Below are 23403 nucleotides of genomic sequence, written 5' to 3'. Positions count from 1 at the left end.
AGCGACTACGAAGGCGGAACGTGAGCTGTGTGGCTGTCGCCTCCCACCTACGCGAAGTAACGAGAGTCCACCGCGTCTGCAGAGTGTGACGCACACATCTCGTGATCAGCAATAATGCCCTAACGAATGACGCGATTCCCATTGTAGCCGCGTAGGTGTGCACTTATAGATAACTAGCTGATGCCTGCGGCTTCGTACGCCTTGAATTAGGTTTTAAAAATCCCGTGGGAACTCTTTGATTTTCCGGGATAAAAAGTAGCCTATGTCACTCTCCAGGTCTTAAACTATACCCATGAAAACTATCACGTCGATCCGTTGCTTCGTTGCGACGTGATTGAAGGACAAACCAACAAACAAACACACTTTCGCATTTATAATAGGGGTAGTGATATGTGGACGCTCCCGCATCGCGTCACGCATCCCACGTTCATGACGCGCACGTCAGGCCGTAGCTTAAATTAAATGAACAGAGTTTCCAAAAACAGCACCTGAATTGGAAAAGGCATAGAGTCGTCTCAAAATAAAACTCCACTCTAAGTACTTAACAAACACTTTAATTTATATATAACAATAATAATTATCAAAATAACTACAACGATTGATTGGCGTGCCGTTCATATAATACCTAATTACAACACACATATTATTACAACATCAAAGATAAATATTACAAGTAATAATAACTAAGCAATACTCTTTTTAGAACCGATTTTTCAATTGCCAGTAAAATGTTCCACTGTAGAATAAGTTTGTCATTTTGACAGTTGGTGCCTATTAGTTTAGTTCGCAGATTTTGTAAGTCCGAATAGGCATCATTGTATTAAAAACCTTTCAAACTGTCAAAATTATTCGTCAGATAAAATCCATTTGGCGATTGAGAAATCGGTGCTTCATAACATAAATTGGAAATGACAGGAATCCGAAATTTATCACTAATAGTACGAGTAAAACTACGTAGTAAGGAGGAACAAGAAAATGTATAGAGAATTTTTACATAATATTTTATTTTATTTTATTTAAGTATTTATTTATTACATTCTAAGAGTGTTAATCCAATTTATTGTTAGTAACACTAAACTGAAATTGTCTTTGAAATACGGACTTGAGATATTGAAAAGATTAATGATGTAACTAATATTTTTATGTGTTAAGCATCTGTACGCGCCGTAAGTGTTTTCATCACAGAGTACTTTTTACATACGGAAATTTTCAATTATCATTTATTGAGTGCATCAATGTCAAAATATGGTTTTTGTAGCACGGTTCTTAGAGACATCATTCATTTGACAGTTCATTTACACTATCGATAAAAATTATTGTATGAAAAATGCGATTGCGGACGCGTTTCAAACTTGAATGTCATTTAAGATCCTCGACAAACGTTACGTCAGATGAGGTTTACATTGATACAACTTGAGGGGCAGGGTTATGGCGCGAACTGATTGAAGTGCGATCAGTATAAAATGTTATTGCTTCATTAGGTGAAGTGTTCATTTCAAATGCCACCCTAATTGGTGCTTCATGTTTTTATTAGACATACGTTGGTTGTAATAGCGTCACGTTCTATGCTCTTCGTAACTTAACCTCTAAGTATCGAAAACTTAAACTGCCTTGTTTCAAAAGTCAGTGCCCCTAGCTAGAACATTGTGAAACGTACAGAATCAAAAATATATGACTTTACGACTGAAATCTATATGGCTTGTTTTAACTTTGCTAAGACAATCAAAACAAGATAAATTTATATCCCCATATAAATCTGTCTCGTTTTAACTCTTAAGTCTGAGCAATGTCAAACTGCGCTTTATGGTTCTTAGCCTGACGGGGTTTATTTTATGTACTCATTTGAATTCGATTTATATTCATACTAGCTTATGCTCCCGACTTCGTCCGCATGGACTACCCAAATTTCAAACCCCTATTTCACTCCCTTAGGGGTTGAATTTTCAAAAATCCTTTCTTAGCGGATGCCTACATCATAATAGCTATCTGCATGCCAAATTTCAGCCCGATCCGTCCAGTAGTTTGAACTGTGCGTTGATAGATCAGTCAGTCAGTCAGTCAGTGAGTCAGTCACCTTTTCCTTTTATATATTTAGATTCGTAAAAAATACGATTTGCACTCATTTGATTCGGATTTATACGTGTCCGTCAAAATACAAATCAACCACTTTGAATCGTATTTTTACAAAAACGAAAACGAATCGAATAAGAACCGCCCTTAGCCAATTATCTTGTCGTTTTATGAAATATCATACTAAGAATCTCAAAGAAATGTTTCAAAACGAGCATTCGAAGTGAATATCATAAGCAATTCAGCGCAACGTATGGAATACAAAAAGCTCCTATAGAAACGAATGGAAAAGGAATAATGGAATAGGGATTCATTCCTATGGAATGAATGAATGATACCTACTTTTTTGTAATTTGACTTGTAAATCGGGTGAGAGGTTGATTACTTGATATCGCGACATGTTTTGGTTTTTCATAGATTGCATTTACCAAGAATGGTGTTTTAGAACGTGGTTACGCTAATATTATAAAAGGCAGATCATATCGTAATAATAGTACATAATTAATTAGAGTTTATGAATTGATTTGATTTGATTTAGGATTCTACCTACACTAAAAATGAATGAAGCTTAAGACATTTAAAAGAAAACAAAAATTAAAATATTATACACTTAATAATTACTGTTCTGATACCAATACTGCAATAATTTTAACATTTTTGTACTACTCCATTCATTCCTTAGTTTAAAAATAATTATATAATATTTAATTTTTCATTACTAAAAATACATACAACGCAATATATAATAATAATTTATGTTCACATATGATAATATTATATACCAAGTTGTAACTTTATTAATTACATATTATATTATTACAACATTCATAATGTCTTTTTTTACTACTTTAGTTTTACCAAAAATCTTGCTATTTTTCTGGGAAATAAAAATGGTAAATTAGCATTTTATTTTTATATATTACTTTATTAACTCTAATTCGATGTGTACTGACTAGGTATGTATTTGTTTTTATATATACTAATTTATGCTTTTCATTTTTTCAAAAGCGGACGGCATAAAAAATTAAATATAAACTTGAATTTCAATATTTATAAAATAAAATTCATTCTTTTAGAACATATTAGAAATAGAGACATAGTTATCTGCCACACAAAATATCACGATATTTTTTTAAAATCTAACAATGGGTTCGAGTTTTCTCTAGAACCGTTAATCAATTAGGTATTTAAAGATACATTTATTAAGATAATATTTTGCGTAGTAGGTATATGACTAGAATAATATATTAGGTCATATCAAAAACTAAGTTCATCAAAAATAAGCGCATTTCAAGCCATGCTATGCAAAATAACACATCCTCTAAATCGCAATCTCTTATTTTTAATGCGAATTTTTTAAAATTTATATACCTAAGTAGTGTAGAAGACAAAAGAAAGACAGTACCTATGTATAAAACAGTTTATTAATCTGTGAAGAGTTAAAACATTTCGAAGTCTTTGCTAAAGTGAGTAGAAATATATATGATAAAATTTCATAGTTAAAACTTTTAAAATATCATAGAAACAGTAATAAAGATAGTACAAGATTTACCAATAGATAGATTAATAAATTCAAAAAAGAGAATTGGTCCAAACCAGGCAGAGTAGAAAGTCCATTTATGAAAAAGCTACAGAGACTTTAACTGCCGCACTCAGAGTCGCTTAATCGTTACTTAAGTTTAGTTAAAACGAGACAGAGCTATATCTCACACATAAATCTGTCTCATTTTAACTCAATCTAAAGTAACGATTAGCGACTCTGAGTACGGCTGTAAAGTGTATAAAATGAATTAATGAGTCCGGCAAAAAACTTGCTAATAATTTTTCTTTTTAATATTCAGTGACAAGTTTTGTATTCAAAGATCTAAATTGTTAAAATGTTCTGAAGCAGTAAATATAGATTTAAAAATTCATAAATTCAGATTAGAACCATAAAACATTTTTTGGAACGTGTTCGTTTATTACACTTCCCAGCGAGATGAGATAAACGAAGAGAATTTTTTTTACTTATTTTGACAAGAGAATGATGAGAATGTATAGCAAGAACGGAAAAATTAACAAATAGGTATGTATTGGTGTAGCTACAGATTGGTGATAGGACATGAAACTAAACTTTAAGCATGACACCATACACAAAATTAGTACTAAAGAAAAACAGCTGCGGTTCTGTTAACAAACTAAATTGACAAGACAAGAAACTTTCAAAAATTAAGAACTCTAGCGCGCACCACGGTAAATTCCGTACGTTTTTTCCCGTAAAATCTGCGCAACGCGAAGAGTGTTATGTATTCACCAGTCTATACTTATAATGTTATGTTTTATTCGTATCAAAAATTTGTACAGTTCTTGCAATTCACGAAGGCCAGTGGACTTTACTTGTGGTTACGTCAGATACACGGGCATTGCGTAAGTGTGCGTGCATGTCGGACCAATCAGTCGCGAGCGAGCGCTCGCAAATGCACACATTCAGTGTACGTTACTTATACCGATACGACTTAAACACAAGCATGGATTCGCCTTCGTGAATTGCAAGAACTGTAACGGTAAAAATAAAAAGATAAGAGGTGAACAGGGGGAAGCACTCATCAAGAGATCTCTACTAGTGATAGATAGTTTTATACACTACAAGCATAAAATTTGATTGATCGATGCAATTTATTGATTTATAAATTGGTGATTGGACAGTGAATTCTAATTTTTAATAACTCGCAGTCATAGTGAACTTGTTAACATTATATTTCTATACATTATAAAGCGTAGGATCTTTTTCATATTTTATTTATTTATGCAGATACCTAAGTCGTTATTATTAGGCAGTTATTTGAAATAGGAAATAGTAGTACATTTCTAGGAGAAAATACTACCTACGGAAATAATAATAAGCAAAATAACCGTAAAATATTTACTTAATTGAAGCGATTAATTGGTTTTTTTTTAATCTTGTTATGATAGTAACAATATATATATGTAGTAAGAACATAGGACTGTGAAAAGAAAAAATATTAAGATTGATACTATGTATCAATATTATTTATTTATATTCGCTGAAAATATAATATAGGTAATTTATTTTTATAATATCATATTCTTGCATATTTTAATTAAAGTCATTACGTAAAAATAAATGGGCAAATGAAATTACTCGTATACTAGGTAGGTACATAATATAGTATTATAAACAATATTATTCATAATAACAATTTACAACAAATCTTTATTTATATTTAATGCGCTTTATTAAGTGTACATGATAAAGACGACGCTAAATTGATTCAAAAATTCTATAAAATGAACACACCAGCCATATGTTATATTCGCTTAACGTATTAGGCTGATATCTATAGACTGTACTCTGATTTTGCTCAGAATTAAGTTTATAAATATTATATAATTTAAAATGAGACATAATATTTACGTCAGCGATATAATATATACCTAATGTTGTCTCGTTTTAACAGTGTCTTGAGTCTGAGCAAAGGCAAAATACGCTCTATAGATCTCAGCCTAAGGCTTAGATCTACAGAGCGTACTTATTTGCTCAGACCTAAGACCTAAGACAGAGTTAAAACGAGATAGATTTACATTTGTACATAAATCTATCTCGTTTTAACACTGTCTTAAGTTTGAGCAAAATCAAAGTGCGCTCTATAGACCTCAGCCTACTCAGTTGCTATTAGCGTACATTTAATCTATCTAAACAGTATATCTATTACACTTATATACAAAAACACTATTTATAAACACATATTAACGTCACATATTCTCGCTATAAATAATTTTAATTAAATCTATCGACGATGTTGTCTTTATCACCTATAATGGCTTTGTTATTTAAATATGTATTATGTTGAAGCTAACTAGAGTACACAACTATTTTTATATTCAAGTTAAAAATTAGGTCATCCCATATTAGTTCAGCAATATATCTATTATAAATGCGAAACTGTGTCTGTCTGTCTGTCTGCTAGCTTTTCACGGCCCAACAGTTTAGCTGATTGTGATGAAATTTGGTACCTGCAGAGTAAGATTGCATCCCGGGGAAGGCTACTTTTGATTCCGGAAAATCAAAGAGTACCCACGGGATTTTTAAAAACCTAAATCCACGCGGACAAAGTCGCGGGCATCATCTAGTGATTATTATTGACGATATTACTATGTCAAAAACCTTAACAGAAGTGTCAACAGCAACTGGAACCACAAAGTTTTAGTTCAATCGGATGAATGATGCGCGAACGCATAGACGCGAGCCATATAGAGACAAAAATTATTTTTGTATTATTATTTATACAATAATATATTAAGTATATCTACTTATAAAACTTTGATATAATATATAATTAAATGCGATAACAAAATTTTAACTAAAATAAAAAACATGATGTGTACATGATTAGATTACCTTTAAACTTATGTATGTTTAGACAAAACTCAAAAGTGTCAATTCTGTAACCCAACAGGCTTATTTTTAAAGCAAAGGTCAGATAGAGTTCCAGATCTCTTTATAAGGTACCTACTCAAAATCTTCTAAATATGCCTATAGTATCTATCGTACCTATTTATAGTACGATTGATTCGCTATTTATCTTATCTTTAATTCTTCCTTTTTGTATAAATCGGCCCTTTGCTTATACGCTTCGAATCGCAGAAAATCTCACAAGATAAATCTGTATGATAGTAATATAAATCCTAAATAAATACTCTAAAAATGGACTACGTCAACTCAAATGTACCTATGCTTAAAACATTTAATTACATACATCTATATAATATATTTCATTTTGTAATCTAATTAGACCTTCATACCACAGCCTTTAAGGCTATATAATACTTAATGATATCAGAAATGTGAAAGAGAGAAACGCCTAGAGGAAGAAGAAACATGAATGGACTCTACATCTGTACATTTGAGCACATTGCCTCAATTTTGTCGCTGATTTCCCATTTCAATTTGAGCTTCCAACTGTTATCAGACGCACAATAATCAATTGCTTAGTATTGAGCTACTAGAATGATCCATCAATTAGAGTCGAGGTAGCAATAATAATGATTTGATTAGCTTGTTCTGTCAACATAATGTCATTGCGAAGACCATACGACTCAAAGTTTCAATTTTAGTTCCAGGTACGCTCGGTGGGGCGCTTCGAATCGGCACAAAAAATATGTCATTTGGTATGGCACACCTTTTCCAGCGTACTTGTAGTGTCCATTTCAGTGGTCTCTGACATAAACCTGTCTCATTTTAGGACTTAGAAGTAAAGTCTAAGCAAAGCCAAAGAACGTGAGTCTTCAGGTTAAGATATATAGAGCGCACTTTGACTTTGCTCAAACTTAAGACACTGTTAAAACGACACAGCGTTATATCTATGGCATAAATCTGTCTCATTTTATCTGAATCTTAAGTCTGAGCAAAGTCAAAATATTCTCTATAAATCTCACTCAGCCTCAGCTCAGCCATAGATTTTCGCCTGGGATTAGATCAAAATTATATTTCATGTAATCTGCAATAAATATTATTAACCACCAGAAATATTTGCTGGGTGTCGACTGTCGACCTACAAGAATTATTATTTTCCCGTTGCTGAGTAACAAGAACTTTAGTCTTGTATTTAACTAAGCCGTTAGTTTGTCAATGACAATAATTGGACGCCCAATTCAAATAGGAAAATATTTTAATGCCTTCTACATTCTATTCACAAAAAAACGTTATTTAAATATCTATTCCCACATGTAAAACATTTTATATGTTCTTTTTTGCACATTCATTTGATCTGTGTTATTCTCTAACACTGTATCGTCGTTGAATTTGCCGTTCATACATATTTTTCGAAACGCTATTCGATGATCAAATTAGTTATCATGCCAAATACAAAAATATCACCATCTCCGAAGTGGGCTGCAATGATGGACGATTTGGCGAATACTTAGCGACTTAGTATAATATGATAGTTAAGTATATCAAAGTAATTTTTTCGATTCGCTAATTTAAATACATTTTCTCGATGATTGGATAACTTCACAATCAAAAATGATTCAGTGACAACCAATAATATAATAACTTAATTTGAATATCGTGTAAAAAACTGTTGGTTTTACAAAGTGTTTTATTACATGATACATCGTTGTGTCAGCGTTGTCGAAGCTGTGTTAGAGAATAGCACTACGATCCTTGAACGAACAGCACTTTATACCATCAATAAAATATCTTTCAATAGATTTAAAACCCTTTAATAAAACCATAAGCTTCTAAAGTGGACATAGTAAGATAGATGAGCCATAGAGAGAAAAAGAACATAGATGTAACGATTTTGATACCACGGGGTCCTCCCAACTCGCCACCAACGGACTTTCTCCTTCTTAATACTAGAACTAGGACAGCCAGGGCGGCTTCTGAGCAGAACATGGTAACGCTGAAGGCTAAACTGTAAACAAAATATTAATTAAAAGTGGGAACATACTAACATGGGGAACATCTCAAAGCCGATTGAAAATCGAAATATTAATAACTAGCTGATGCCCGCGATTTCGTCCGCGTGGAATTAGATTTTTAAAAATCATGTGGGAACTCTTTGATTTTTCGGGATAAAAATATCGGGATAGCCTATGTCACACTCCAGGTCTTTATCTATACCCATGCAAAAAATCACGTTAATCCGTTGCACCGTTGTGACGTTATTGAAGGATAAACCAACAAACCAATAAACAAACACACTTTCGCATTTATAATAAGGGTACAGATAAATGTCGTTTTAACTAATTATCGTCTACGGCTAGATATAGGTAGTAAGGTAGATCTGCACAGAGAACGTATTTCCACAGAACACGGTTTCGCATGTATCCAGTACCTCGTTTATATAACTAGACATCTGTTACAGCAGAATAAACACTAATCTAACAATGTAGGCTTATGATATTCCCAGAGCAGATTACACATGTATCTATCTAGCTAATCTAATTAAAAACCTACTAGCTGATGCCCGCGACTTCGTCCGCGTGGAATTAGTTTTTTAAAAATCCCATGGGAACTCTATGATTTTCAGGGATAAAAAGTAGCCTATGTCAGAGATAATATATTATACTTGTTAATATATTATCTCTGCCTATGTCACTCTCAAGGTCTTTATCTATACCCGTGCAAAAATTCACGTTAATCCGTTGCACCCTTGCGACGTGATTGAAGGACAAACCAACAAACCAACAAACAAACACACTTTCGCATTTATAATAAGGGTACTGATGTCATTTTCAGAATATAAACTATGCCAAGAGATTTTTAATAGATAGGTACACATTCTAAGGGAGATATCCTTCGAAAATTCGTCCTATATTCCATTCCTAATGTACGTTCAAGGCATTGAATAGATTTTTCGAAAATTTCCGAGGCGCGCAGTACATTAGGCTACATCATCATCCATTGCGCTGCGATTGCTTGCACAAGTCTATTAAGCACTAAATAGGACATTTCGCAAATGAGAATGAAATCGCATGGAAATGAAATGTACCGACTTGTTCTGGCATCTTGAGGTAGATATACACACAGGGTACACCCAAACCAGAACGCTAGTAAAAACTTAGCGTTATTGTTATACTACCTAAACACAATCCAATACCAATAACCATTTGCCTCATTTTGTAGTTTTAGTGATTTAGTATTTTTCAAACCCGCAATGTTTAGCGTGCAAAACTTGGGTCAATACCCCGCTTCAGTCAGATATTTTATTTGCAATATATCGTAAAGTTTTACAAAATTATAGGATTTTTTTATGGTATCATATTAGTAATCGTCAGTACCGTCACCTGTTTTCGGTTTTACCAGCGTTTTGGTTACACCCTGATTTTTACTACATTAGATAATCAACACAACACAATGAATAAATCCATTGCGAGGCAATGCCTCTTTAGGATGGTGTCTATTCACTCTTCTCTTGAATGTTCCAATATTGCAATTGGCGGGACAAGCAGAAGCCTAAAGAGCCTTCCATGAAACAAGACTTCAAACAGGGCATATTATGAACATTCAGCCAATACTTACTTCCCAGGTTCTACGTGAAACGTTTCGTTTTTACTCCAGTGGACTATGGCAGCCAAAGTCCACGCGACGCCGATTCCCAGGAAGACGTTCACAGCGTTGGACCCTGTGACGTTGCCCACTGACGCATCCGCGTGCTTGTCCTGGATGGCTGCTACCTTACTTGCAAAGGTATCTGAAAGGAACAGGCTTTTCAACAACTACAAAAACAAACACCAATTCCTCCAAGAGTTCTGAACCAATTTGCGTGATTATATTAATACTAGATGATGCCCGCGACTTCGTCTGCGTGGATTTGAGTTTTCAAAAATCCGGTGGGAAGTCTTTGATTTTCCGGGATAAAATGTAGCCTAGGGGAAGGATCCCCGGGATGTAAGCTAACTCCGTACCAAATTTCATCAACATCGATTAAACTGTTGAGCCGTGAAAAGCTAGCAGACAGACAGACTGACACACTTTCGCATTTATAATATTAGTATGGATATGGATTACTTAATCACGAAAAAAAACACAGAAACATTCATTAAAATCACGAGAGTACATTTCTCTAATCCGTGATTAAAATAATGCAATGAAAGGGGTTCTATTGACAATCCAAACTACCGATTGTCAGGATTCTTGAGTAAGTAACTTCATCAAAACGTGTGCCATCTCGTGAACATTGAGGCTGAACTCTATAATAGCGCAATTTGACTTTGCTCAGAATTAAGTTTCAGTTAGAACGAGATAGATTTATGCCAGCGATATAACACTATCATACACTACATATAACACTTTCTCGATTTAGCAGTGTCTCAAGTCTGAGCAAAGTCAAAGTGAGCTCTATAGATCTCAACCTTAGGGCCGGATAAGAAACCTCTACCTATACTAATATTGTTATGCTTGGACTTTCACTAAAGAAAAACAGCGATAATATTTTTAAAGTCAATTTTTGTTTTAAAGATAAGCGACTTCCTGAGACAAAAAGATATTTCTAACAATTTTTTTTTTCTTGAGCATGCTATTTTTTTTCATTTGAGCCAGCCACTCTATTATAATGTCATTATAAATCATAGTCGCGGAGGATAACCACTTATCTACGGCGGTGTGTCATGATGGATGCTACCAATTAATAAACAGTTGTAAAAGTAGGCACCTACATCAACTATCTTGCCAGTTTTATTGTTTAGATTTGGAAATAAAATAGCTTACATAAAAAGGCTTTCCAAAGAATGAATGCACGTACGTCTAGAACTGTCGTCTTCGGTTGAAAGTGTAGCCTTGAGAAAGTAGCGGCACATATAAAAAACCGGCCAAGTGCGAGTTAGGCTCGCGCAATGAGGGTTCCGTACTACAGTCGTATTTTTCGACATTTTGCACGATAATTCAAAAACTATGATGCATAAAAATAAATAAAAATCTGTTTTAGAATGTACAGGTGAAGACCTTTCATATGATACCCCACTTGATATGGTCACTTACTTCAAAAGTTGAAAATACTAATTATTAGTCCATGACCACAATTTAATTTTTTTTGTGTGATCTAACCCTAAATTCACGGTTTTCAGATTTTTCCCCAAATGTCAGCTATAAGATCTACCTACCTGCCAAATTTCATGATTCTAGGTCAACGGGAAGTACCCTGTAGGTTTCTTGACAGACAGACAGACAGACAACAAAGTGATCCTATAAGGGTTCCGTTTTTCCTTTTGAGGTACGGAACCCTAAAAATACTAATAACCAGATCCACAATAGCTTACATTCCGATAACTGAAATTAATACATTTGATTTGGGTATTGGTATAAGTCCTTATCCAAAACGCCACTGATATATTATCTGTCCGCTAAGTGACTTAATTTTCCAGTACAATTTCGCGTATAAACCGATTGCACTTTTCCATCTTAGAGTGCATCATTAAATACTTACCAGTTAACGAGAACGCAGTCAAGCGCTTATTTGGAAACGAACAAATAGTGACTTACAAAGGGAAATAAACGCAACTTTAAACTCAAAGCCTTAGCAGGTATAGTCAAAGCCTTACCAGGTATACTCGTCCCCAGAGCAACGAATAAGATGGCAGTGACTGAGTCTTTAATGCCGAGGCTGCAGCCGAAGTGTGAGGCCACATCACCGATGATGGCCGTCACCAGGCCGATGCAGATGATTGACACTACGAAGCAGAGGTATCCACCGCCGATGTCTATATAGAAGCATACAAGAGTCTTAAATCAGATGGTTGAATGAAAAAATTCTTTGATGAAGCTAAATCTAATGCGTGACCACTAACCTTTTATAATAACCTAACTGCAATATTAACTTGATTAGGGCACAATTGCTATTGCAACCTCAATCAAAATGGTGAGCTAAACGCAAAAAGCATTAATTAATAGTTGTTCGAGTCTCGATTTGGAACGAGACTGCTTAAGCCCGTGTTGTTTCGGATTGACTATGCTGCGCTTGCCCTACTGGCCGCTACCACGTCACCCAATTAAAAACCCGCATTTATACAAATTGACTCAAGATATCGATGCAACAGATCACGTTGACTTCCGTTTCAAAAGGCGGTAATTACAAGTGCGATAACAGTAATAAGCTTAAAATCATTATTGTGAAGAACCAAACAGGCACATGCAAAGCACTTGATGAAAATTTATAAAATCGTGATGATGAGTAATTGTAAATTACCTGTTGGTGGTATGAAGGCGAATATAATTTTCCAGAAAACTGTGAGTATGTGAAGCACGTAGTCCGCAATTGAGGGGGGTTCGTCGGGGTTATCTAAATCAGAAAAGTAATGTAAGACCCATAAAATTTAACATAAATCAACATAATAGTAGGTACTCTGATAATTAATCTATATATATAAAAGGGAAAGGTGACTGACTGACTGACTGACTGACTGACTGACTGACTGATCTATCAACGCACAGCTCAAACTACTGGACGGATCGGGCTGAAATTTGGCATGCAGGTAGCTATTATGACGTAGGCATCCGCTAAGAAAGGATTTTTGAAATCTCAACTCCTAAGGGGGTGAAATAGGGTTTTGAAATTTTGTAGTCCACGCGGACGAAGTCGCGAGCATAAGCTAGTATTTGATAAGCTTCTACAAATAATATATCTCTAAAAAATCTTATTGAAAATCTTCTATCTTCTTCTTCTAAATATATAAAAGGAAAAGGTGACTGACTGACTGACTGACTGATCTATCAACGCACAGCTCCAACTACAGGACGGATCGGGGCTGAAATTTGGCATGCAGATAGCCATTACGCTAAGAAAGGATCTTTGAAAATTCTGTCCCTGAGGAGGTGAAATAGGGGTTTGAAATTTGTGTAGTCCACGCGGACGAAGTGGCGAGCAAAGCTAGTGTTAAAATAAAATTTAAAGCTAGCCTTAACTAATTACTGTACAAATCATGCCCATGTGGAATGGTGCCAAGAATACAGCCTGCGTTGCCGAGCTGGACAGCCAGGCTAAATCTTTGCGCAAAAAATTAGCTAGCCTTTTCTCTCCAGATGTGGCCTTTGGATTAACAGCTCTGAAATGTCTCGTAAAACTTTTTAGCACGAATTTCTCCAAATTGTATTTTACTCTTGATATTTTCCGGATACTGCTAATGATTGAATTGATGATGAATTAATGAATCATCCTCAACATTATTGATAAAACATGTTACTTACCAGGATTCGCCGAAAAAGCTTCTGCGAACTGCTCCTTCCATGACGACGTCCCGATTATGATTGATGCGTTCGCTCTTTGCACTAATTTATCTACAGTGTTCTGAAAAATTAATTTATTGTTCATCATGAAAATTCGATCCAATTTTCGTTAGGCGATATGAAATTCAGAGTGTGAGAATTCTATTAAGAATTCAAGGTCAAAAATGTAGGTATGGTCAAATAAGGTGAATTTCATTAGACCCGATCCAGCAGATGTGTAGCAGTGGACTAAATTAGTTTATTTCACAAATTGTAGTATATGGAAATCTCAAAGTACATTCAGAACAAAATCAACGAGCACCAATTTATAAATCTCATACAAGTCATGTGCCAAATCTCATACAAGTCATGTGCCAGGAGTCAGCACTATAGTTAACCTTGTGTGACATGGTAATGGAGATTGTCACAATCACAATTGGAGTTCTCACTTTAGAATTCTGATCCAGGAATTCAGGTAAGGTAATAGAGGTAAGGGAAGGTTGGCAAGAAAGAGCGGCTGGAGTGGTAGACCCAAAAAACGGGTACTATATACGACTTGAATCCTCCAAATTGTACTCCAAGTTGGATGTAGGAGGGGTTTGTGCCGGCAGGAGTCCGCTATGGGAATCTGCTACGGAATTACGGATATCCATGAGGACTTCCGTTTGTTATACTCTATCGACGTAAAGAAGTTAGTATAGCGCTCTCTTTGTTCCGTTATCCCATACAAATGATAGAGCTAAAAATCTCAGTGGGTGTTAACCATTATCTACCTGCCTAATTTCATGATTCTAGGTCAACGGGAACGTGCCCTGTAGGTTTCTTGACGGAACCCTAAAAAGTACTAGTTTACCTTAAACTCCTTGCTCTCCTTAATCCTAAGCTGCGCGCGGGTGATCTCCCCAGCGCGCGGCCACCCCATCATGGCCACTACCGCCTCATCTTCAGGCAACGTGGTGAGGTTCTGAACGTGCTCAACTTCATACCCAGGCACCACAGGACGATTGTCATCTGCGAAAGAGACCTTGGAATCAGTACCCCTAATATTACTTTGTTAGGAAACGTTGACCATTTTTATTTAAGAGATATAGCGGAAAAAATCATTTTTGCACCGTTTTGCACTTTTTTTGGACACTTTTCTGTTGGCTTTCGTTTTGGACATTTTAGACCAATTGTAGAGGTATTTTTTTAGCAAAGGTTTGAATTTTGGTCATCTTATCGACTCAGGCTGAGATCTATAAAGCGAACTTTGACTTTGCTCAGACTTTACTTAGTTTAATAGTTTTAATAGTTTCAGAAAAGTTAATGAAAACAATTTTTTTATTTAGTACACCATTTTGTAAAGTTACCCTAACATTTCTCAAATTTCGCCACGCGAGAACGTAACTGAACAAGTGTAATTACTTTTTGTAAACGCTTGAAGTAATGAAAAAGTTAATTAGATTGAGCACGAAGTCTTAGGTCAAGCCTGCACTGCGAATTTTCGCCACGCGATTTTATCCGCAGAATTCTGTGACATGGAATAGGTATGGTGACTAGGTGCTAGTCCAATGCTTTTCATCAAAAATCAAAACGCTCGCTTAGTAAGGGAGCTTGTAAGAAACACGTAGATGTGACGTGACGTCATAAACATTTGACGCATTTTAAAGTTAGTTCGATAATTTATTTGGATTTAACAAATTTTGGAAAACCCTCTATTTAATAACTCCTAAGTAATAATTTATTGTTGACACAATTGTATGAAGCCGCATGCACTAGTGAAAAAAATGCGCGCGAACAGCTTCATACAATTTCTTTGTCAGAGAATTGGGTATTTGACTCAGTGATTATTGAATAGAGGGTTTCCAAAATACGTAAAATCCACGTCCTTTGTTGGTTTTAAGTGTAATAAGTAATGACCTTTTTAAATTATCGATTAAACTAAAAAAAGCACGTCAAATGATTGTGACGTCACACACCGGTATTTCATAGAATCTCGCACACTAAGCGCGCGTTTTGACGTTTGATAAAAGTTAGGTACTGATTTGACTAGTTGTCAAATACCGTATTCTGCGTGTGACAGAAAACAATCGCGCGGTGAAATTTTTCTGTGCGAGCTTACCTTTCCTACAATTTTGCGGAGGTTTGCGGTTTGCCATTAAAATTACCTACCTTCTTAAGTTTATAGTTGAGTCTCCACACAAATAAATTGCTCGACGAACAAGCTTACCTAAAGCTCGTTTTAACCTACTTCAAAAAAGGAGGAGGTTCTCAATTCGTCGGAATCTTTGAATAGGCATTAACTTTGAGCAGTCTTACGACATTTACGATTACGATACTTAAGATAGAGTAGATCTCTATTTTCAACCTTATAGACTGCAAGCTGAGGTCTCAGTTAAGGATTAACTTTGAAAAAACTGGCCAAGTGCGAGTCGGACTCGCACACAAAGGGTTCCGCACCATCGTACAAGAAATCTCAAACCAGAATGGTAAACATTTGCAAGTTAATGACGGACAGACAATCTTGATGTGATTTAGTGAATTAATTATTTTGGGAACACAAATATCTTTAATTAATTTTGTGATGGAACCACTTTACGGTTTTCGGATTTTTTCCTCTACGAGTGCTATTTAAGACATTGCTACCTGCCAAATTTAATTAAATTTATTTGTACCAAAAACTTTTCCAATAAAGAGAAAAAGAGAGTAAAAATGGACAGGGAAGCACTTCAAATTTCAAGTTTCTAGGTCAACGGAAAGGTTTTGATTCCCCCGAATCGACAGGCACGACAGACAGACAGACAGAGCGACAACGAAGTGATCTTTAAGGGTTCCTTTTTCCTCTTGAGGTACGGAACCCTAAAAACTCACCTTAAATATTACAAATAGAGAATATTATAACTGCTAACAACGTTTATAATATTTAACTGCTGTAATTATAATTGAATTAATTACCCGTTAAAAGCGCAAATTAAGTGAACGCTCAGACCCATGCCGTTTATTGCAGGGAGTTAATTACAATAGATATTATGATAGAATATGCTAAACGGCCACCGTTTAACTTCATTATTATTTATCATGGCAATTTCATAAGTAATTAAATATTGCCGTGACTTTGGTGACTATGTCCTATACAAAGTTAGTTTTATTATACTTGAAAGTAGTTTGTTCAGAATCAGTAACAGAATCGATTGCAATCATTTTTATTACGGGTTATATTTTGACCAAAAAATACTTTAAAATCCTGCAAGTTTGAACACCTAGTTATGCGCCAGCTGATTCGCGCCGCTCAAGCGGGAGCGCGCACGATTGACGCCAGCCGTCCCATTTGCTCACAGCCACTCGCTTAGGGTGACCGTGTTTTTCGAAGACAATGACTCAACACAACAAGCTTATAACTTCGTTTATTAAATATCTTTGAAATTTTGTATATACATATATTCTTTATGTAAAACTATTCGACATAGTGTTTCGGTTTTTGTGTTAACTAAAACTAACGTTGCATAATATTAGCTAATGCCCGCAACTTCGTCCGCGTAGACCACACAAATATAAAAACCTTATTTTAGCCCTTTAAGGGTCAAATTTTCAAAACTCTTTCCTTAGCGGATGTCTACGTCGAAATGGCTATCTGCATGCCAAATTTCAGCCCGATCCGTGCAGTAGTTTGAGTTGAAAAAAAGGAACCCTTATAGAATCACTTCGTTGTCTATCTGTCGTGTCTATCAAGAAACCTATAGGGTACTTCCCGTTGACTTAGAATCATGAAATTTGACAGGTAGATCTTACGTAACTGTCAAAGGAAAAATCCGAAAACCGTGAATTTGTGGTTACATCACGAAAAAAAATTAAAATGTGTTCATGTACAAATAATTTAGTATTTTAAATTTTCATGGTAAGACTAGCTTATGCTCGCGACTTCGTCCGCATGGACTATACAAATTTCTAACCCCTATTTCACCTCCTTAGGGGTTGAATTTTCAAAAATCCTTTCTTAGCGGATGCGTACGTCGTAAGAGCTATTTGCATGCCAAATTTCAGCCCGATTTTCCAGTAGTTTGAGCTGTGCGTTGATAGATCAGTCAGTCAGTAAGTCAATTTTCCTTTTATATTATATTCCAGTGCGCGAGTCTGACTCGCACTTGAGCGGCATTTTACGTATTCGCACGAAAACGCATGCAAAGTGAGGGTGGCCTTAGGGTAGTCCTATATTGTGTTGGGTAGTAAATCACACACACACTTTGATTAAGGGACGAGCCTTCATTAAGGCATTAGAATGCAGTGCCAAGTTCCGGCGTGATTCCGAATTTATGGACTGCGGTCGTTAAATTGCTTTTGTATAGGTAGGAAGTAGGGTATTGTGTGGATTGGTGTACGCTTTGATCGTTTAGAAGTTTCCAATCATGTGCCTCAAGCCTAGTTTGTAAACAAGGGCCCATAAGTAAGTATAATATTTTGTTTACATTGAAAGTAAAATTATCTAGTTTTCAATTTTCTTTTTCTAAGTTGTTGAAGATAATTAATGATACCTACTTATTTTTATTTGATTTGATAATTAATATATTACTTACCTACTGGTAGATGAAATGCTTTTCAGCTCATATATAGCTAAAATTAAACATAATATTATAAGCAGTATGAAAATATGTAGGCGGAATGTTATCTATTATTTAAGCATTTTAAGCAAAGTTAGGTATCGTAGGTATATAAAATGTAGAATGACACTGTGGCTAATTCTGTTGTACACAATCTCTAAACTAAACTAAAATAACACGTCTAAATCTATTGCTATCCCTTTCATAATATTGTTTGCTAAAAAGGATAGCACTAGATTTAGGCCTCTTAAATTAGTTTAGTTTTAACGATTGTGTACATGAGAATCGGCCCCATTAATTGATTAAATTGATAACAAATTAAAACTCTCTCTAAAACTAAATGTTTATTTATTTATTTCTCTAATGCTTAGTGATTATAAATGAAATAAATGTGTTAATTTTATGTCGGCTAACAATAAGAATTGCTCTACTTATCAGATCGATATATAAACTGATCGTACACTTTTCATGAACCATCCACCCTAACCAGTTACCAGATATCTAAAATATCTTACGTTTAACCTTAAAATATTTAATACCTCCAAAACTTCATAGATAATAAAATCAAAAGAAAAGTTTCAATAAAATTCATGATGCCAAGCAATAGGTACCTATCTGCCTTATTTACCAATATAGTATAAGTCCCGCAAATTGCTTATGCGCGTGGCCGCCATTTTCGTGACGTCAGCACTAGACTGAAGTTTCGAGCTGATGGTATATTTTCATTTCGGCTGACGTCAAATTGACGTCATTTCGATGTGAATGAGACATGGTTCCAAGGCAATAGCAATTTGAGGGACTTATATTTACTTAATACATATTAATATCATAATAAATGCATAACCTTACCTTAATTTCATGTTTAAAATCATAGCAGCTCTACCTTGCTACTTTGCGAAAAAACGCAGTCTAGCAATCATCTAGCCATACAAAATCTACAAGAAAAAATATTCAAACCAATCCTTACTTGACACAGACAGAGAGTCCATCCGTCAAGCGTGCGATAGAGTGAGGAAAAAGATATTATATTAGATAATTCATAGATACATGCAATCCATACTTATATAATATAAATAATTTGTGCGTGTGTTGAAAGCATTCACATATTTACAAAAGGCATATTTACATTTATAAAGGTATATAAAATAAAGGTACAGAATAAAAATTACACAAAAAAAAACAATATAGTTTATTATAGTTATGTACAATATTTATTTTATTAGTTTATACACATACATACAAAACTTTGTTGACTAATTGTTATTTATTTATTATATTGTAGTCTAGTTTGGTATTATTTTTCTCGCATACGTTAGGATTTATATTTTACTTATTTATATTTAGACAATTTTTTTACGTTTTTCGGTTTATATTGCAGTAAAATATTGTAAATAGACCTTTAGAAAGAGATAAACAGTTTCGTAGAGCATTGTCTCGGTCATTGAGACTGATAAAACGTCACATAGTAACAGAGACAACGCTCTAAAAAGCCAAAATCTGATTCTAAAGGTCGATGTACATTATTTTCTGCCGCGTACTGTACTTTATAATTATTTATTTTATAATACTGGATTATTAGAGCCTCAATAGCTCAACTGTTAAAGGAGCGGACTGAAATCCGAAAGGTCGGCGGTTCAAACCCCACCCGTTGCACTATTGTCGTGCCTACTCTTAGCACAAGCTTACTTGGAGGGGAAAAAGGAATATTAGTCATAATTGGCTAAATTTCTTGAAAAAAAATTTGCTACAGACGCCTGAGCACACACAGTATAAAGAGAGATACAGAAGTCCAACACGTTTGATCTCGTGGTAAATTATCATAGGGCCCTAACTACGTAGGCCAGTTCGGGTCGCTCCTTCTCGCATTTACCGCACGATTGCTCTGTCTAGACGACTTCGTCGCCCCTCTGTATGTAATATCATACCATTACTCTGTGGTATTAGCTGCCTTTTATTTTATTACATAGTTTAAGTCGCCGCGTAATATATGGTAGAGTAAATCCGGCAGTAAACCACCTTCTCTGAATTATATAGCTAACTCAATTTACTCGGTAGTGTTCCGAACGGTGCGGCGATTACTGTTTTACTTCCTGATAAAAGAGAGTGGAAGTTTGGTCCTTTATGAGGTTTCAGGCTAGTGGCCATTACTCCATGTGTCGTTAAACATAGTTTTATACAGCTGGATTTAGGAGAGCAAATTAGGTTCAAAGGTATAAAAATCTATGGTTAGTCATATAACATTTTTAGTGCTGAATTTTTATAAGAAGTTTTTAGAGACCACCCACCCTTATTTATTAGCGGTAAAAAGCTTATGTAACGATTCTTACTTTCAGATTTACAGCTTTAATAATTTCTGAATGGTCATCAGACACGAAAGCTTTTATAAACGTCGTGTCCCAAAAGCTGATCCACGCGTCTGGTGACCCAAGAGCTGGTGCTTATTTCGCTCAACGGTTGAGCCTTGCCGTTCAGCGAGGTAATAGCGCCAGTGTTTTGGGCACAATGCCCATGAATGACCATTTGGACGGCGTAGGTATATTTTTTGTAAATATAAAATTTTTAGTGATAAGTTTTTCTGTATGTATATACTATATATATAGTTTTCTTTTGTATTGAAATAAATAAATTATTTCTGAATATAGTTGATATAATATATCCTCTATGGCGGGAGCAGCGGCCATCAGCGCCGAACAGGCCAAGAGGCGCAAAAATGAAAACCTCGATGGGAGCTTCGTATTCGTGCCTTTTGGTGTGGAGACCCTGGGGCCGTGGGGCCCGGGGGCTCGAGCTCTTTTTGAAGAAATTGCGAAAAGAGTTATCGAGTCAACCGGGTGTAGTGTAGGACCCGAGAGCTGGCAGCTACCTTGGTCAAAGAATTAGTTTGGCCATCCAAAGGGGTAATGCTGCCAGCATCTTGGGTACAATGCCTCGCTGCGGGGGTCTCGATGAGGTTTTAGATTTAATTTAATTTATTTTAGTTTTAATTTAATGCTGTTTTTTTTAAGATTTAAGTTTATTAATAGTTTATTAATTAAATTAAAATAAATAACAATAGTTGATATATTCAGAAATTATTAAAGCTGTAAATCTGAAAGTGATGCTCGCACTTGACCGATTTTTTGCTATTATCAGGTAGAACTAGGGCACGACACAGCACTTATTATGGTCGCTCACTACACCATCGAGGTTATGGGTTTTATTACACCATTCCGCGGTATTAGGGTAATTTGATTGTCGCATTTCGGCGAAGCGGCGCCCGTTCCGTTTGTTCTGCTTGCCTGGCTGGTTAATGTCACGCATTATAAAACATATAAGCCATGATAGCCTAGTGGCTTAGACGTCCGCTTCAGATTCGAATCGTTCGATCCCGGGAACGCACCTCTAGCTCTTCGGAGATGTGCGTTTTAAGAAACTTAATATTCACACTCAAAGCCGTGACAGCCTATTGGCTACGACATCCGCCCCCTATTCGGGGAAGTCGGGGGTTCGATCTATGGGTAGGTACTAGGTATAGTACGCGACAGGTCGAGATCGCAATCGGGGTATGAGGCGGGGGGACACCCCGCACACCCGCAAATCAGCCGCGCTCGCTCGCACCGGTTTTGCGCAGGTGTTCAAGGCGTCCCCTCCCCGATTGCCACCTCGACCTGTCGCGTACTAAGGTACACGGCAAAACCCTTATTTTTTATTTCAATCTTTGTAAAGATAACAATAAAGTAAAAGAGAGATCTCATTTCTACAGCAGATTTATTTTATATCAGTACGCTTAGTACGAGATTTTATGTCTCACCAACGTTGATAGTATTCGAGTGTCGAAAACCTTCCGCATTATAGTAAACTGGATCTTAAATGCCTTGTTATAAAGCTCAAGTTTGTCTACACATCTACAGCCAGCGCTCCAAGCGGAAACGTTGCGAAATTAAAAACAGTGGCATTGAATTTTTGACTTCAATACAATTCTCTTTAGGTCCATTTTACTCTGACGTTATTGTGTTTAGATTCTCGAATTCCAGCAACGTTGGTGAGACGTAAAATCTTATACTAAGCGTACTGGAGGATATTACAATGGAAATTTGTCGAAGGATCGCTAAAGGAAAGCAGAGACGCGAAAAAGTAAAAAATACCGCACAAAGTATAATTTTCCCGCGAACAGGGTGACCTCTTAAATTAGTCAGCGAAGGTTTGAATAACAAGTTTTTCTTTGGCTTGACACTTTTGCAGCCTGGATAGACACGAAGAGCGACAGAGACGCGATTTTTTTAAACTGGTTTTATGGCTCTGGATTCTAGCCCTTTTGAGCCTGGTAGTTTACAAAATGTCATGAATTTTTTTCTGTTTGTTTGTGTTTCTGTTTGTATTTCATTCAAATATTAATGAATTTTATAACTTATTTCAAAGATATCGCCTTTTTTACCTGTTCTACATGATTCTAGTTCAACGGAAAGTACCCTGTCGGTTTCTTGACAGACACACAGACAGACAGTTCCTATAAGGGTTCTGTTTTTCCTTTTGAGATACGGAACCCTAAAAACCGATAGACGTTGGTTCAGTGGTGTTGAATTAAAATAAATCAATGAATTACAAGCTCTATACTATCTAGCCAATCACAAACGAAACTATGTTTTCGAATTATTTTGAATATTTGTGAAAACATGTTTGTTATTTGTGCCTCAAAATGGCTAACGCCCACTGAGATTTTTGGCTCTGTCATTTGTGTGGGATTGCGTAACAGAGAGGGCGCTATACTATATCTTTCGGTGGATAGAGTATAGGCACCGCGTTCAACACGCGCCGTTGCGCATTTTGTGTGACCCGAACTTAACAAATTCTTGACACCTTTAGTTTAAGAAAACCCGGTCTTTATATTTTCTTGCAGGAAATTCTTTGAGCTAGACCAAACACTACGCGAATATAAAGTTTTCCCCGTTCCATTTTTCCTTTCATATATAATTTCCTTATAGAAATTAGGTCTTACAGCCTTTAATATTAAGCTTTTATTAAAAATGCACTAATAAGTTCTACTTTTTACTTTTAGCTTACCGTATCTCTAGA

The 23403-nt window shown here is 35.6% G+C and overlaps 1 protein-coding gene across 2 annotated transcripts in view; it reads right to left on the bottom strand.

The window, feature by feature from the left end:
• Positions 1 to 534: 534 nt before the first annotated feature.
• Positions 535 to 23403, bottom strand: part of Calx (sodium/calcium exchanger 3) — a 94175-nt gene continuing 71306 nt past the window's right edge. The window contains exons 3-8 of one of the 2 annotated variants that reach the window (XM_034978250.2): positions 14631 to 14788; positions 13760 to 13859; positions 12762 to 12854; positions 12118 to 12276; positions 10100 to 10271; positions 535 to 8489 (exon numbers count right to left, since the gene is read on the bottom strand). In XM_034978250.2, the coding sequence (XP_034834141.1) occupies positions 8285 to 8489; positions 10100 to 10271; positions 12118 to 12276; positions 12762 to 12854; positions 13760 to 13859; positions 14631 to 14788 (887 nt within the window). In that variant the 3' untranslated portion in view covers positions 535 to 8284. The remainder of the gene's footprint in view (positions 8490 to 10099; positions 10272 to 12117; positions 12277 to 12761; positions 12855 to 13759; positions 13860 to 14630; positions 14789 to 23403) is intronic. The other variant, XM_034978251.2, reaches the window with a different exon arrangement.

The sequence above is a fragment of the Maniola hyperantus genome, chromosome 18 (genome assembly GCF_902806685.2).
Source record: "Maniola hyperantus chromosome 18, iAphHyp1.2, whole genome shotgun sequence".
Classification (NCBI taxonomy): domain Eukaryota; kingdom Metazoa; phylum Arthropoda; class Insecta; order Lepidoptera; family Nymphalidae; genus Maniola; species Maniola hyperantus.
Note: the sequence above shows the minus strand (reverse complement) of the source record. Positions and strands in the feature narration are given on the sequence as shown.